General features: G+C 34.8%; 1 protein-coding gene across 1 annotated transcript; it reads right to left on the minus strand.

Moving 5' to 3' along the window:
• Positions 1-1889: 1889 nt before the first annotated feature.
• LOC110006564 (serine carboxypeptidase II-3-like) lies at positions 1890-14421 on the minus strand. Its single transcript, XM_088860835.1, has 8 exons — positions 13866-14421; positions 8008-8115; positions 5409-5683; positions 5082-5342; positions 4486-4598; positions 3001-3087; positions 2313-2418; positions 1890-2113 (listed from the first exon to the last, which is right to left on the minus strand). Exons 1-8 carry the CDS (start codon positions 14239-14241, stop codon positions 1967-1969), a joined length of 1473 nt encoding a protein of 490 aa, XP_088716961.1. The 5' UTR covers positions 14242-14421; the 3' UTR covers positions 1890-1966.
• Positions 14422-17933: the final 3512 nt, after the last annotated feature.

Raw genomic sequence — 17933 nt, forward strand, 5'->3', positions numbered from 1 at the left:
ATGTCCATTATCTGTCCCTCTTTCAAAAAAGCAGATTGTGGCCCTTGAATAATCAAGTGTAAGACCCGACGAAGCCTATTAGCCAAAACCTTGGTTATAATTTTATACAAATTGCCCAGCAAGCTAATTGGACATATATGTTTCACCTCTTGAATAACTGATCTTTTAAGAATTAATACAATGAAAGTAGAGTTCATGATAATATTAATCATTCCTCTCTAATAGAATTCATCTATTAAACTTACAAGATTATATTTTATGAGATCCCAAAAGGTTTGAAAAAAGGCTAACGAGAACCCATCTTGTCCAGGGGCTTTATCTCTGCCTAAGCCAAAGACAACCTCCTTTATCTCCTCCAATTCAAATATTCTTTCCAATTAAAAAGCCTTTTCAAGAGGGAGTCTAACAAAAGGTACATTATCAATGGACAAATTCAATATTTTTTCTGAGGTAGAGGACTGCTTAAAGTGATGAGTTAACGCTGCTTCCACTTCTAAAGAGTTCTCACAATCAACCCCTTAGATTTTAAGATTTTGGATAGAATTACCTATTCTCCTTACATTTGCAATAGCATGAAAGAATTTAGCGTTTATGTATCCCTCTTTTAGCCATCGAACTCTCGATCTCTGTCTCTTATGTATCTCTTCCAGTCTTAGGAGATCCCTAAGGGAGGCAATGCAAGTGGTTCTTTGAAGGAGCTATGGTTGAGTGAGACTAATTCAATTAGAGACATGTCAGTCAAGTGAGATTTCAAATCTGAAAGGCAAAGGCCAATGTGGAAAGCCATAAGTGTTAAGCAACAGAGGAACGTGGTCAGAAGATACTTTAGGTAAGCTTTGACGCTTATTTTGGGGAAGCAATGCTCAAAATCTTGGGTAACCAGAAATCTTTCCAATCTGGTTAAAATAGGCTCATTAGAATTGTGATTTGACCAAATGAATTTTGCCCCTATCAAAGGAATATCCACAAGTTCAAGACTTTGGATAAAACTATTACATACAAGAAGACAAATGTGGATTAGAGGAGCATTCAGAGGGCTATCGAATAATGTTGAAATCACTTACAATACACCATGACACATTAAATTTAAGGAAGACATTAGATAGGTCCTAAAAAAATAAAGGTATTTCATCTGATCTATTAGGGCCATAAACAACAATCAAACACCATATGAAATCATCCAAAGGACCCTTAAACAAAAGGGATATATGTTTAAAAGAGATGATAAAATCAATAGCCTGCAGAAAAGAAAGGTCCCATAAAATCCAGATGCCTCCAGAAAGTCCAATAGCCTTAGAGCCTATAAAATCCAAGGACCTCCTCCCCCAAATAGTTCTAAAGTTGTTTGAAAATTCGAGGCCCATATTTTTGTCTCTTGAATAACCCAAACATATGGCTTTTTGTGACGACAAAAAGATCGAATATCATTTTTGCGCAAAGGACTGTTGAGACCCCGAACATTCCAACATAAAATTTTCATTCAGAAACATACCCTTTCTTGTGCTTGGTGATCCCAAAAGAACCAGCAGACACAGTGGACACCGGCTTAGAGTGTGCACGAGAAGAATTATGTATGTCATCCTCGTCATAGTTAATACTGCATATTAGGCTATCAAGCTCTCTCTGGACCTGTCCTTTCCTCTTTGATTTTAGATGTGAAATCAGCCAGCCAATGGTACATCAAGTCCAATTCAAAATCCAAAACCTGTTCGTCAGATTTTGTGAAGTGAAATGACAAACTGAAGGCTATTAGTTTTTGCACTTGTGCAGTACTAAGCGGTCCATTATATATAGACTCATAAAACACTGTCATTGCTTGGGACTCTCAAAAATAAAATGTTTAACCTAATTTGGAGTGCCCAAAACAAAACACTCAACAAATTGAACCATTAGAGAAATGAAAACAATATTTGCATTACTTTTCAAAATAATGTAACTTCGAAGCTTCTGTTACATCATGTACTGTTTAAGATGAAGGTAGGGGTTTCCCTTTGAGAAAAGCATCAATAAGGGTGAGGGATCTCGCCGGTTGGTAACTAGGGACCTCATGGCCCGCTCCTCTAACAATTGCAAATGTTAAGCCACCCTTGTATATCACACTATACCCTCCAAACTGCATATATACAAGAACATAAATAGGAGGAAAAACATCTCTCTTTCTCTCCCCTTATTAAAGGGATGGAATGGAGCCCAAGAGGTCATGTTCTAGCACCTCCCCATCCTAACCTCCTAAGCCTTGTGTCCATTCCTAATCCTTTCTTTCTATCGCTCTTATGCAACGAAATCATAAAAAGAATCTGGTTGACATTTACCTCGTGCTCGTTGAACCATGGGTACCAGTGAGTTTGAATATCCAGGTTAAGTTTTTTTATCGCCTTTCTTGTACCTGTCACTGGAACACTACTGTCCACGTCTCCACTGCACACACACAAAAAAGGTAATTTTTAGAAGAATGAAAGAAATTCTCCTTAACAATTCTTCTTTTAGGTAAATGTGTGGAATCGATGTTTCCCACCCGTTTCCATTAAATAGAAAATAGAAATTTCTCCAGTTAATCTCAATTATCTTTCTTGGTTAGAATAAACATGAACAATGGTCAGATCCAGATTTATTCCAAAGAAATACAATTTGTAGTTTTAATAGGACTCCATGCTTATGTACAATTTTTTTGTTTCAAGTGCATGATTGTCTCAAAGATAACTACAAGTAGGAGAAACAAACAGTTGCTACAATTTGTAGTTTTAACAGAGGACTCCATGCTTATGCACAAACGTTTTTTTCAAGTGCATGATTCTCTCTCTAAAAGATAACTACAAGTAGGAGAAACAAACAGTAACTACTACTGCAATTATTTAGCACAAAAGGCAAGAATATTATATCAGAGAATTTTAAGAATTTACCTAGACATTTGATCAAGTTTGACCACAAATTTGCACACATGTTTAGCAACTGAGATCCAGACATAAAAAATAATAAAACAAAATACAATCATACACTTACCTGTATAACATCACCGGGATGCCATTCGCCATAATGTTCTTTATGAGGGGAAGTACAGTAGATGGTGCATCCTTCCAATTCAGCTCGCTACCAAAACAAAAAAACTGTAAATAATAACACAGATAAGAAAAAGGATACTATGTTAGTAATATAATTGAGGTAAATTATGTTACGTTCCCGTTTTACTTCCATATGGTATGCGGCTAAAGTCCATCCTTACTACTCCCAAAGTGGCATTGTTGAGGAACTACTCGTGTACTGTTTTTGCTGCTCACCCTAAGACACATGAATTTCTACTTTGTATTGTCAATGTTGAGTGCAAAAACTTGTTTGGGAATGGCAATTTTCTGAAGGAATAATCTACAAATAGACCATTTATCTTTATTACAAAGAGGTCACAACTATTCTCACATATTAGATGGCAAATTGGATGACTTGGAGTGATTCATGAAGTCCGAATTTTTTTTTTTTGAACTTTATGACTATTAATTGACACTCTTATAGCCATCCATTCTAAAATTTAAAGGAAAAAAATGATTGTGACGTCCTTGTATACAAAATAAATGGTCTCTTTGTAGACAATCTCTTTTCTGATTATGCATGTAAAACGTCCACCACATTTCAGTAAGGAGCATTCAATATATTATGCTCATATGCGGCAAGTTGAAATGCAGAAGAACAAGTAATGCATCTGCCATTCATCTGGGAAAACAGATAGCGGAGATGAATGGGGCACATCGCACAAACTTGACAGAGTTTGGATAAAAGGTTCCTTTATCTCAATAAAAAATCTGAAAAAAAAAAAATCAATAATTGTATCCCAAAAGGTTCATTTATCTCAATAAAGTGGTTTGAGTCAATTAGTAAATTTAATAGGGTTCGGGAAAGTATGCCATCCACCAATAGTAGGTGATTATAACCACCTATTTTTTTGGGTAGTTCGGCAATAGGAATTGAACTTGAGATATAGCATTGCAAAATGTCAGCTGCTAACCAATCAAGCTCAACCCCAATTCCTATAGGCCACTATTTATTACACTAAATTTAAAAGATGGTTCAAATCAAGTGGATCTATAAACACGTGAAAATCTAGAAAATGGACGGTCTAGATAATACGTTCTGGTTTTTGTACTCAAAATCTTTTTTTTTCTATACTCAGACGTCTCAATCTTGAGAAGATCTATGAAATGGTTTTCCAACATCAAAATAACCATTTTTGATGGATTTTTAAGATGTACCTTAATTCTACATTTTAAAATTGCGACCTTAAATTATTTTTTCCGAAGGATCTATGATATATCTATATATATATATAGAGGTGATCTTTAACAGTGTAGGATATCCCTGCATAACCGTTAATTATAAAAGCTCTAGGCCCCAATAATACAACCTAGCATTAGTGTGAATGTAAAAAAAATTCCTTTATATTTTGCTCTCTAATATAAAGAAATACAAAAATAAAAAGGGGAAAAAGGAAGCTCATACTTGCATGAAAGCCATGGATACTTTAGCCCAGTAACGTTAGCATGGAGTGCCTTTTGGACTTGGGGAAGATTCAGATACATTTCCACGTAATAATCTGTGCAAGGATCAAATTCCTGCATACAACCACTCATTCATTAGTAGAGAAGACAGGGAATGGAGTTTCATAGACATTGTCGCGAGTGTTTAAAAGTCCATAATTGTTCAAGGTGTTTAGTACCTTGGTCTATTAGGGATAAACCCATTCACACATCTATAACTTATTTAATGAAATATAATATTTTAAGGGATAGAACTTTCACTGAATATCAATTGACAATTGGATGAGGAATTTATATGATACCAGTAGGCATCCTCAAGTGTCGTTATATGTCGAAGTGTCGACACTTGATACCAACTAATAGAAATTGAGCACCGAATGAAAATTTAGTTTTCTACGTAGCCAGATGTCCTCAAATAGTGGCAAATTGCCGACATGTGTTGACATTTGAACACCAATCAAAGGACAAAGTGTCATAGTAATATTACTATAGAGCCATCAACCCTATGCAGAAAGGAAGTAATCACTGGGAAGAAAGAGAAGTAGAGAGAATTAATACCAGGTCACTTGCACAAGGCTTGTGCTTGATGGTGGTGTTGCAGTTAGGGGCATAAATGTTGTAGATGTTAATGTCAAAAATGTCTGACTCCGCATGATCGAGGGCGTCGTCGCATGGTTTGGGTTGACTGGTGGTGTTAACTGAGAAATTGCAATATTTATGGATGGCATTGATGGTCTCGTCCGAGAGGATCGCATGGCTCCACAAGTACTCGTACAATTCTAGGCGGTCAATCGGAGCGTCGATCCATGGGTTACCAATCTGCAATCACATATACACAACTCAGTCTATGTGTGCGAAAAGTCGGATAAAGAAATTGGATCTCACCGTGATGCCTTTGAGATTTATGATGGTTTTTGCAGCCATTTGATTGTGCTTAACTACTTGATAAGCGAGTTGCGGAACATAGTGCCCTGCATAGCTCTCTCCTGAGATGTAGAAATCCCTGTTTTTGTATTCTGAGAATCGTTCGAACCAATTTAGCATGAAAGTGTAAGCATCAAATGCCGTTTTCTCATCACCACTTTCTGAATTCTCCGAGGTGGTGTTGGAGTAAGAGAAGCCAGTGCCAGCCGGGGACTCCAAGAACAATAAATTTGCCACTGCACCCATGTATTTACAGCTTCAAATATAGATTACATGATCTTTTAATCTTCGTTTCTAATTAAATTTGTATGGGGGTAGTTTGATTTACCATTTGAATTAAAACTATTGGAAATAGTACCAAACGTAAATGAATGATGCAAATTTCAATCGTCTCACATGCAAGGTTTCTAAAACCGTGCTCCCTCCAAAACTCTACTTGAGCTTAGAGCGAATTGAGTTGGCCCAAACGCTATGGAAAAGAGTAAAATTTATTAAAAATAAATAAAAATAAAAATTTAAAAATAAATATTATTATCTCGAGTGTTAAAGTCAAAAATAAAATCCATTATATAAAAGAAGAAGTTTATATAACTATGAGACTCTAAACAATCAAATTAGGATGCACCTCAAAAATTTTACTAGAAGAGGTTATTTTGATACGCAAATATCCTCAAATTGATCATCTCGACCTCAAGATTCATGGACATTAAAAAAAATGGATTTCATAATTTGAAAATAGTGCATCTTGTAATACATTTTGGACTGTCAATTTTCAAGATTTTCAAATCTTCATAGATCTGCTCGATCTACACTATTTTTGAAGCTTTAAATTTTATAATTAAAGATGAAAGTATATTTTGAAGCTATCACAAATATTTCGAGTATTGAAACCATATTTTTCCACACTATTTGAAAGTGTGTTTTACTGTAATTGTTTAGATCCTTGGCCTTATACACTTATATAAATATAAATCTAAAAATAAAAGTTCAAGCAAAATTTTGAGTCCTATCCTCCAATCTTTGCAAATGGTGCAAATTCATGCTAGCAATGTTTGTCAGAGGGTCCTTGAGCTCCCCAGTCAAAATCCTCTAATCAGACTCAAGATTCAAGGTGAAACTTAATTATTTCGAGTTCTTGAAATTTTTGGGATAAATAATACTCTGGAATTCAAATCTCATAAATTCAATATTTTTATTGATCTTTTATGAGAAACAAGCCCATATTTCGATAACAAAACAAATTTTTGTCCCAAATCAAGCAATAATTGAGTAGCAATCACAACTTTTAGAATATGACCAAAACCTAATAATCTAGATTGATAATTTTCTTCCTCATATCCATAAAATCGTTTTTTTTTTCTCAAATATACAATAAGCACACCTGATTGGATACTTCAATGAAGTCAAATGAGGAAAAAGGGGTAAGATTTGTGCACCCCCTTTTATTTCGAAAAAAGGTGTTGAATTCGGTGAGTTCTAATAGACTCACACCGAGTTCGTAAGAAACTCTCCGAGTTTGGTTATACTAAGGCAAGTTACACTAGTAACTCTCTTGAGTTTGTCTTCAATACTGCAGCAATCATCCTTTAGCCAAGTTATGGTGCTCCGTACATGGATTCTATGTTGATGTGACTGTAGTGATTGTCCCAATGGAAAAGCATTCATCATTTACCCAAGTTATGGTGCTCCGTACATAAACGTTGCTGCTGTTGATGTGATTGTAGTTGTTGTACCAATGGATAAGCATAGTCATATCCCTTAACTATATTGACAAAGTGATATACTTCTATATGAGCAAAATTTGTTGGAATTATGGCTTTTACTCTTTTATTCAAAAACTCCAATTATTATGGGCATAAACATATTAGTTAACAATATCATGGTATTGACATGAAAAGAACCATGCATAGATATAAATATTACTAAGTCTTTAGCGGCTTAATTATTCTTAATAGGAGTTTTAACAACTACTAGGTTTTTAGCGGCCTAATTATTTCTAATAGGAGTTTTAACAGCCAAGTGATAGCTTGTCAAAACTCCCAATGTCTTTTAAGGTGAATAAAGATAGGAGTTACAATTTGAATCTCAACTATACAAAATCAAAATTGTAACTCCTATTTTTATTCACCTTAACAGGAGTTTTGAAAAGCTACAACCTAACCGTTAAAACTTCCATTAAGATTAATTAGTCTACTGAAGACCTAGTAATGTTCATATTGGCTCTTTCCATGCCAATACCATAAAAGCGCATGAAAGGCCTCAATTTCCAACAAACTTTACTTTTGGTCTTTTGAGCAACAAACCAATCTAGAGTATTTTGGACTCTAGAAGTAAGATGGCTTTAGAAAACCTGTTTGTCTGGCTAAAAACATTACTAGATACTAAATTCCGTGGTTCCAAGATAAGCAAAAATAATGCTTTTTGTGAACAACATGCATCATTCATAGACAATACCTATTTAAAATTGGTAATCGTAAAATTCAGAAAAAGCCTTTTGAATGATTGAGAGATTATCAGGGTTTATAGTTCATAGAAATTCACAAAACAAGGTTAATTCTACCATTGTTCCATGCGTATCTGTTCCTGTAAAGAGTCCTCCCATTGCTGTGGACTCTAAAAGGTCCCAACTCTGACATCGCTCCATATCCAAGAGAAGAGCACCCTGGACCTGTGCAAAAAGGAAGAAGAAGAAGAAAAATGTGAGTCAATATACTTGAATAAGGTTAACCTGGCACCACCAGACCACAACTCATTTGTGTTAACGATGCATAATTACTCAACTGGTTTTCAAAAAATTTCAGGAAATTATTGGGTAAATTATATTTAAAGTTTATTGTTTTCTCTGTTGACGCTTTTATTAACATTAATTTTAAAGAAAAATGATAACAAAAGACGAAAAAGGTAGTAATCTCTCTAGGAATCATAGATAACATGGCTGCATTGGCCATCCATATTTTCAATGATAGTTTTATTTTAACACTAGAAACACAGTGAGTAATACTAAAAAATAGCTGGTTTAAGTTAGCTGGTTTAAGTTGTCACCCACAGTTTTCTTGTTTAAGTTTGGATTACTAAAAACATAGGCAAAAACAGCCGGGAAAGAAAGGGAAAGGTTACTATACTTCCCCTACTGCATTCAAAATATATGTTTTCCCCTGTCCACCCGTCCAATTTAGATCAAGTGAGTCACTGACCATTTGATCTAGATCCAACACCTTAAAGTATTTTATTTTTAGTTTTTTCTTAACAAATTATATGAATATGAAGTTTGGTACATGCCATAATCTAAACGGAGTGCACCTAAATAAAATATTAAAAGGACTTCTTCGATAGAATATAATGATCAAGATACCCCTTGAATCTTTCAGGGGTATTTTGATCATTTTATTTATTGAAAATATTTTTACATGTGTGAATTTAAGAGAGGAGTGGACGTTCAAAATTTGTTGTCAAAATAATTTGTAAAGACAAAATTAAAAATAAAATATTTAGAGACATGACATTGTGATTTGAGTCATCTCAGCCATCTATTCAGAATGGACATTTGGATAGGGGAAAACATATAAGTTTTATGTAGTAGGAAAAGCATAGAAAGCTTGGCCAGAAAGAAAATGTCTTTTCTCAAAATGTATATTAAAAATGCTTTATTTTTTAAATGTTCACATAAAATTTTTTATTTCTTTTGGCTAAAATGAATGTGCAACAAAAGAAAATGAAAATTGACGGGCTTACTACTAAAAAATAATTTCCTCTCCATCTCTATATTAAATTATTAAGCTATTAAAAAAGGGAGTACATGTTCAAGAATAAAATGGGACCCTATCTCGAGAGAGAAAGTAGAGCATGTTAACCCCAAGGTCTTTGACGCACCATGAAAACCTTACTTTGATGGTCTAAGGTTGAAACCTTATGCATAAGGGAAAAGTTTATTTAGAGCCGAGGCTCTAAACAATCAAATTAGAGCGTACCACAAAAATTTTATTAGAAGATCGTTGTTTTGATGCTCAAATATACTCAAGTTAATCATCTCGACATCAAGTTGCTTGGACATAAGAAAAAAGTGGATTTCAAGTTCTGGAAATAGTGTATCTTTTAAAGCATTTTTGGACCATCAATTTTCAAGATTTTCAAGATTTCTTAGATCAGTTGATCTACACTATTTTTGAAACTTTAAACTCTATAAATAAAGATGAAGATATATTTAATGCTATCACAAAGATTTTCAATATTGAAACCACATTTCTCAACACTATTTAAAGGTAGGCTCCAATTTGATTGTTTAGAGCCAAGGCTCTATACAAACCGCACCCTATGCATAAACACCTATTATTTTAAGGGAAAAGATCTTGTCTGCACACTAGTTGATGGAATCGTATAAGCCCAATGAACCAGATTAAATCTGGCCTATCTGATGGTCATGATTGGATTTTGAATTTAAATTTTATTCTAAAAATTTGGAGCGTCCACTCTTCTCATCAAGGCTCGCCGAATAAATACTAGTAATATGCACATGTGTTGCACGTGATATTTAATATTAATCACTGAAATATATTTATTATTGAACTTTTAGAGAGAAAATTTTATACATTTATCTTCACGATTTAATATTTTATTAATCAATTATAAATGTGATTGTAAATATTACTTTTCATATATTATTAATTAACACGACTACATTTGACATACAATTAAAATAATGAAGATGATTTAAATAAATAATTTAAATTATATAAATAAAACTAATAAATAAATTTATGCAAGATCTTATTAATGCTAATATCCATTATATTAGTTTAAGATATTAGATCTTAATAATATCTATATCTAATATATTAGTCCATTAAGAACTACTCAAGAACCATCAACCTTATTATAAACAAAAGAGTGATAAGAATTTATATATATTGATCAAGAATAAAAGAGAGAGACACTTAAGGAGACGATAAGGAAAAAGAAAACAGAGTAACACACCTTTCATTCCTTAACCCACATATTTTCAAATAGACAGGAGAAATAATAACTTGAATAAAAAAGATAAATTATTCTGAACAAAAATATTTACATTTTTTCATTGATTCCTAGACGTTATGATTAATTCCATTTCCTCTCGAATTACATTCCGTTTGGAGAACCAAAACAAACAAAATTTAAAAATGAATATACTCGAATTACATTCCGTTTGGAGAACCAAAACAAACAAAATTTAAAAATTAATATAGATATATTGGAGATTGTTCGATATGATAATTTTTCAAATTTGTGGTCTTCTCCAATATCTCAACCATACAAATAGCAAAATCTTAAATCTTAGCAATAATTTATAAGCAAGATGAGCAAGATAAATGTTTTATAACAAACTCTACGTTCATTTATACAATATAATTTATTGGTTAATATCGCAATTCATACTAAAAACATGCCCAAGCCAAATATATGACCAACCATGCCCAACAACTCTATGCACACTGGATGGATGTCTTTTAAAATATCCCAAATAAGTAATATTTATTTGAAGACAAAAATGTTCTATAGAACCAAAAAAGGGTAAATGAGAGCATTTACGTCCTCTCTTGTTCACAAACAATATAATTACCAATTTGGCCTATATGTTTGCCGAAAAATATCCTACTCCCTCGGGAGTATACTATTTATCTATTCTCTTGCAAAACACATACACTAGGAATATCTTTTTGATCCCAAGGTTTGGGGATATGATCTGGACAAGGCGGTAACCAACATCAAAGAAAAAAGAAAAATTTAGTTCTCACTCTCAGCCTAAAAAATGTCACATCCCAAGAATATAATGAAACCATCCAATTTTTGGCAGGAATGATCTAGGCATTCATGAAGTCAAAATCCATTTTTTTCCTTGGAAGATAATTATCTAGTCATAAATAGATAGATCCCAAAATTTCAAATCAAGAAAAATCTCCCAAGTAAAAGTTTTTCCTAGGGAGTAAATTTAGAGTATGCTCCTGAGGGAGCATAATATAGAGGCTCATAAGTTTTTAATGGTGAATTTTTGCAGTTCTTTACTTTATTATTATACTGTGTTCTCTATTTAATATTAAGATTAATTTGCCTTTTTTTTTTTTTTTGTTATCTTAGTACTTATTCTACGTGCAACACATCCATTAGTAATATGGTTATGCTATTCTTCTCTACTGGTGTGTTCAAATTCGACCACTCCAGCTTTCATCCAATCTTTGATTTCACACTGTGGTTAACTTCCATATAATTTCTTTACTCTTCCATAAAAATGCTTAAGGTTTGTGTGGTAATGGGGAAAGCCAGGCATTAGTCACAACTTCAAAGATGATAATATGTATTAAAAAGCCTTCCCATATTATGCATTATTTATCTACAACCCTTGTCTGAAAACACTCGTGTTCTTCAAAATAAACCTGGACTGAGTAAATATATGATGTCAAAGTAGATATTCCCTAAAGGAAAAAAAATATTTTCAAATGTTTATAAATCCGTTCGATCTACACTATCTTTTAAGTTTTAAATTTCACAATTAAATATTAAAATAGATTTGTAGCCCATCATGGGGATTTTCGGCACTTAAACTGCTTGGTATCAATTTTGGGTGCCTTACTTAGATTGCTTAAGGTGCCAACCTTTAACAAAACCTCACCCTTCTCTAAATGCTATATAAATCCTTTCCACAAAATTGATTCCTATGTAAAAACTTGATATGCTCTCTAATTTCCATAATTAAATTAAAATTTACTACTGAAAAAGAACTTTTTCTTGACATAGTCATGGATTGTTTTTTGCACATCTTAATTGCCTATTCCTATGCAGTCCATCAATTTAAGTTTTCCTCAACACTTTCTGCCTTGAGGAGAGAGTAAGAGGCAATAAAAAAAATTTAAGGATATGATAGTAATTGGAATCAGTTTTAACGTATGTTGAAGTCAAATGCCCTATGATGAAAATCTTACTTTGCTTCCATTTCCAAATCAAAATACCCTTATTCTACTTAGTTTTTTATTTCACGTTATTTTTCCTATGTTTGCTTTGTATTAACTGAAAATTTTCACATGCATTAATATATAAATATAATACATTATGTGATAAAAATTTTCCTCCTCAAAATTGATTGCACATGGGTTATCAACGTTATGTATACAAAGATTTTAGCGATATAGCAAAATAATCATAGGATAAAAGAAAATTGTTTCATACGGGCTGGATCGCATGACTACATATGCGGTCCAAAAAGTGTAAAGTATCCATCTTAACGCAAGTGGGTGTTCCATCTAAAAACAATGGAAACTAATAGTCCAAATGGTTTCTTATTAGAATTATTATTTCTAGTTTTTAAAATTTACATATTTTTTCATATTCATGATCGTTATATCTTACATGTCCTTAAAAATTAAGTCCAAAAATCCATCTCAAAAATAGATTTATTAATATGCCCGCATTTCTACATATGTGGGCTTGGCCGCATAGAAACCGTGTCCTAAGATAATGATGTGGATAACCAACAATTGGTATATGATAGCGAAGACTAAGCCCAGCAGGTTTTATTAGTGATATTTGTTTACAAAACGGAGTTGTATATATATTATAAGAAATATTAGCAAGAAGTGTGTTATGCATATTTCTACTTTTGTAATTCCAATACATGCATAGTTTTTTTTATAAAAAATAAGGGTTGTATACGAGGAGGTCGCAATCAACCTTAGTCATTGTATATGAAATCTGATAGTTAGGGGTATGTCATACAATTCGAGAAATTTTATTTTGATTTTTTGTGCTGGTTCGCACCCCCTAGCCATTTGATTTCACATGTAATAGTTAATAGTAATTGTGACCTCATTGTATAAAAAGTACACAATGTTATACATATTTCCAAAATAAAATTATCTAAAATTTGGGTCAAAGATTATGTTTCAAATGAAGATAATAATATCTCCATGACAAATTCTCTTTTTATGTGAATGTGTATGTTACTCCAAAGTTTGGAAAAGAGAAGGTAATAAAAGGAAAGTTTCTTTTTTGGTTAGATTTTTTTGATAGAAAATAGGCAAGTTCGTTAAAATCAGGCTTGTTCTTAGTTTCCACAAGGAGCTAGGTCGTTCCTCACCGATTACCAATCTAAAATCAACTTTTCCAAATCCCGATAGATGAACTTTGAGATACTAGTTTAGTTCCAAATAAAGATAACAATTTGTAAAAGATGATTCGAAATTGAGAGACAAAGAATCAATCGCTCATGAGACGGGGTCGACCCAAAACTTGGGCCGGATCTGGGTCAAAATGATTGAGACCCGACCTGGGTCAGGTCCGTGTCAACTATCGGGTCAGGTCAGGGCCGGGCCCATTGCCTCTTAAGGGAATATGACATGTTGAGAAAGTTCATTCACTTGTATATGGGCATGTCTGCATGAGAGATAGAAATACCTCCATTGAGCCAGAGGAGGAGAGGCTTGGAGAGAGGGTTGACGGCCTCGGCCAGATAGTAGAAGAGCGCCCTCCCCGCCTTCTCGTCGACAGTCACATAACCAGCATACTGCTTGAATTCCACACCCGCAGGCTCACCAGGCAACCCACCAACAATCTCATCTCTCTCTCTCAACCCATGTTGAGGCAACACACGTGTGACCTCATCAAAAGAGCCCCAGTTCTCAAACCCCACATTTCCTACAAACTGGGCATTCATGTGCTGCATAAGGGCTTGGCCTTGTTTAGCTTCACACGTGCCAAAATGGAACTTGGCAATGGTCATTGACAGTAGCAAGAGAACCATCCTCTTCCTTAACCCTTCCATGGCGAACATACCCAAGAAGAGGCATAACTTTGATATATATTCTAAGGAAAAATAGAATTTTCTGGTATTTTAGAAAAGGAGTAATTTAAGTGCTGGTTAAATTATTTAATACCTATATTTAGGAATTATGGCTTGCTATTTTATTTCTTTACTTGATAGAATGATCAATAAATATTGAAGATATTTTTCTTGTTACCGAATGGCTTTCTATTTTTTTCTTAAGAGTAAAATAAAGTTTCCATTTTCGCCTGATTCTTTTGATTTTCTTAAGAGAATGCTCTTTTTGTTTTGTTTTTTGTTTTTTTCTATATGTTAATGGTGGGAATAGAGGGTGGGACCTTACGTTAACGTAAGTAACCACTTACGACCCAATCCTATTCCCAACCCGGTAAATCCTGCACCAAAGCTTGACCTGTGCATGAATCAAGCTCTATGGGCCGATATCATACAAAATAAACAAATTAACAAATTTTAAGGCAAAGAGTACGACTTGTGGATCATTTGCAGCATGTCGATCCCCTCATCTCTGCACCAATAGTTTTATTAACTAGGCGAGTTCAGGTGAAAGTTTTTTTTAATGGAATGATTTTTGGGGCAAAAAGGCAAACTTATTGCAAGCAAGGTCCAAGGCTACATAGTGCGGTTTTGTAGAACAAAGTCAACAACCGGAACTTTGCATTGAAAAGGCCAAAATTTTTTTATTAAGAAAAGTTGAAAAATGGTTAAAAAGGTTTCTTCTTCTCGAGGACATGAACCAATTTTCTTTCAAAACCTCTAAAATCTTTCACACCATTTGTGTGCCCCATCACCGATTCCGTCCCACAAGTATCTATTTCTTTTCCACCCTGTCTCACATATGCGAGACAACAACAAAAATAGACAGCTGTAGACACCCCGATCTCGATAAAAAAAACTGTAAGACACCCGAATATCTCGGGCAACCTCGCGTAAAATCTGAACACCCCCTTAACCTAACCATAAACCTTTCACCTCAACAGGTACCACTTGGCAAAGCACGGAACACTGAAGAATGCCTCCGAGGATGAGCGACATATCAGAATCAAGAACTACCAAACTGAAAACAGTCTGCAGCAAAACGTTCTAACACCATTCCTAATAGGCACTACTCCAAATGCAAACACAGGAAGATTGATCCAGACACTCCGGGCTAACAAGACAACACACGAAACGACAGTGCCAATGGCGCCGAAGGCACCACTAGCGCCAAGATTCTGATAGTTAAAAGCAATGGTTTAAAAACCGGATCGGTGACCCGGATCGGGCTTTCCAAAAACCGATCCGGATCGGCGAATCGGCGATCCGGATCGGAATCGGGTGAATCGGTCAAAATAAAGCTTCAAAAAAATCCGAAAAAATTATTAAAATTCATTATAAATATTGTTTTTTAGGAATTCAATAAAAAATGAGGGTACTCCATTAAGAATTTTCATGTTTTTGAATGAATATGCGAATATTGATATGTTCTTCCCCTGCATGAACCGCCATTCAACATTTAATTTACATCACACAAAAGGATAAACATAGAATTATCATGGAATAAGTATATCAACATACATGGACTACAATAAAGCATAAAATTAGTAACATACGATCTAAAAATAAAATGATAGGCGACGTTGTTGTTCTTCTTGGTCACGCTGGTGCCATTGATTGAATTCGTTTGACAATTCATTGATTCGATCTAAAAACGAATCATCGATAATAGCGGGCGTCTGACTATTTTCAAATCCCTGAGTGTTAGTGTTTTGTTGTGTTCCCAATCCAAAATCCCCGAAGCTTGTCCATCCTTCATGCTCACCTGCACTGTCGTGCCCACCCCAACACTGTTGCTGTTGGGACTCGATATGTGAATAATATGGCTGGGATAGGGTGGCCTCAGAATCATCATCTCTCTCATTTTCTCTTAGACCCCCTTCCTACTCTCCCTCATTAGGTGCAATATCACCGACATATTGTGGATACATTGGCTGGCTGCTTCCTCTTTCATGCCGCTCATCACTTTCTTCAATATCTTCATCACCGATAGCCTCAAGGAACGCTCTCTTGTGCAACACTGGCTCCTCCTCTTCTACTACCCATCGGTCTGCTGTGTCTGTGACAAATATTGTGTCTAAGTCTATCGGCCCATAGTCTTCAAGCTTCCTTCTTATTTGTCGCACTCTAAGGTTTAAATTATAATGAACGTAGACTAGTTTATGAAGCTTCTCAGAAGCGAGTCGATTCCTCCTAGTAGTGTGCAACAATTGGAACGTACTCCAGTTGCGCTCACAGCCAGTAGCAGAACATGTCTGGGAGAGCACCTTGAATGCTATCCTCTTTAGGTGAGGTGCATCAGTACCATATATCTCCCACCATTCAGCTGGATTAAAATGTAAAAAGCATTGTAAGGGCAAGAACAATTCATAAGATTAAATATATGAATAAACAAAATATTAGCGAGGGGATAACCTGGATCCATCATAGTTCGAGAATTTCTGGCAAGTCTAGTTCCGAAGGATCCTATAGCATCCCTATACATAGCAAGCTAAAACAAATATATTACGTTTTAGTGCATTATTCCTTACAAATATAACAGCTCAATGAAGTTCTTACCCAAACATTAAATAATACCTCTTGTATTGCTGCTACTTGGTTTCGATGGCTTCTCTCCAACCTTGCAATAATGTATCTGACCCCTTCCATAATCTTGTGGGGTTGTTCAGGTGTCAAATAGAAAAATTTTGGGTTGAAGTAGTAACTTAAAAAATATATAGGTAGAAATATGTCATTTACAATTTCATAAAAAAATGATTTAAACTGAAACATTGTAATGATATAAATATATATTTACCAGCATAATGAATTGGACGTCCGACTTTGGTGTTCCACCTCTTTTCTATAATCTCGATCACTTTGCTAGCAAAATTACACTTCTCCCCAATAGCTGATTTCGCCCTCTCAATACCTTCATAAAGGATACCCATGGTAGCTTTCTTATCAGCATCCACCATTCTTAACACCGTGACCAAAGGGGCAGTGGCCTCTACAACACTGGAACATCGAGACCAGAACAGCCTATTTGAGATTATGTTGTCCACTTTTATACCGGTACTGGACTTCGAGAGGCGGTCATTTAACCACTCTTCACAAGTAAACAATCTCTTTAATGCACCTTTAGATTGTCGAATGGAGTCCACAGCTAAGTAATCGGTCGCAAAGCGGGTTATGGCAGGCCTGATTATCTCTTTTTTCTTAGAGTGTTCTCTAAACAGAAATAATATTTTCGAGTGGTTGTATATAAATCTCGACACCAACCTTGCTTCATCTAGAGTCTCCTTCACAATTTTGATCTCACCGATTTCCTCTAACATAAGATCGATGCTGTGTGCAGCACACGGGGTCCATACTAGATGCTTCCTCGTATCCATCAACTTGCTGCCCGCAGAAACACATGCACGTGCATTGTCCGTAATAAACTGGACTACATGCTTATCCCCCACCTCCTCCACTATCTGATCATATAGTCGTACGTAGAAGTTTGCATCCTTCTTCGTCCCTGATACGTCTTTGCTAGACAAAAAAGCTGTACCTTTTGGGGAATAGGCCAAGAAGTTTAAAAACTCCTTTTTGCTAACTTTATTCAACCAACCATCACTCATGAGAGTAATTCCTGTCCTTGGCCAACTCTGTTTATATCCTTC

The sequence above is a fragment of the Amborella trichopoda genome, chromosome 1 (genome assembly GCF_054954075.1).
Source record: "Amborella trichopoda isolate Santa Cruz 75 chromosome 1, AtrichopodaSantaCruz75HAP2 v2.0, whole genome shotgun sequence".
Lineage (NCBI taxonomy): Eukaryota > Viridiplantae > Streptophyta > Magnoliopsida > Amborellales > Amborellaceae > Amborella > Amborella trichopoda.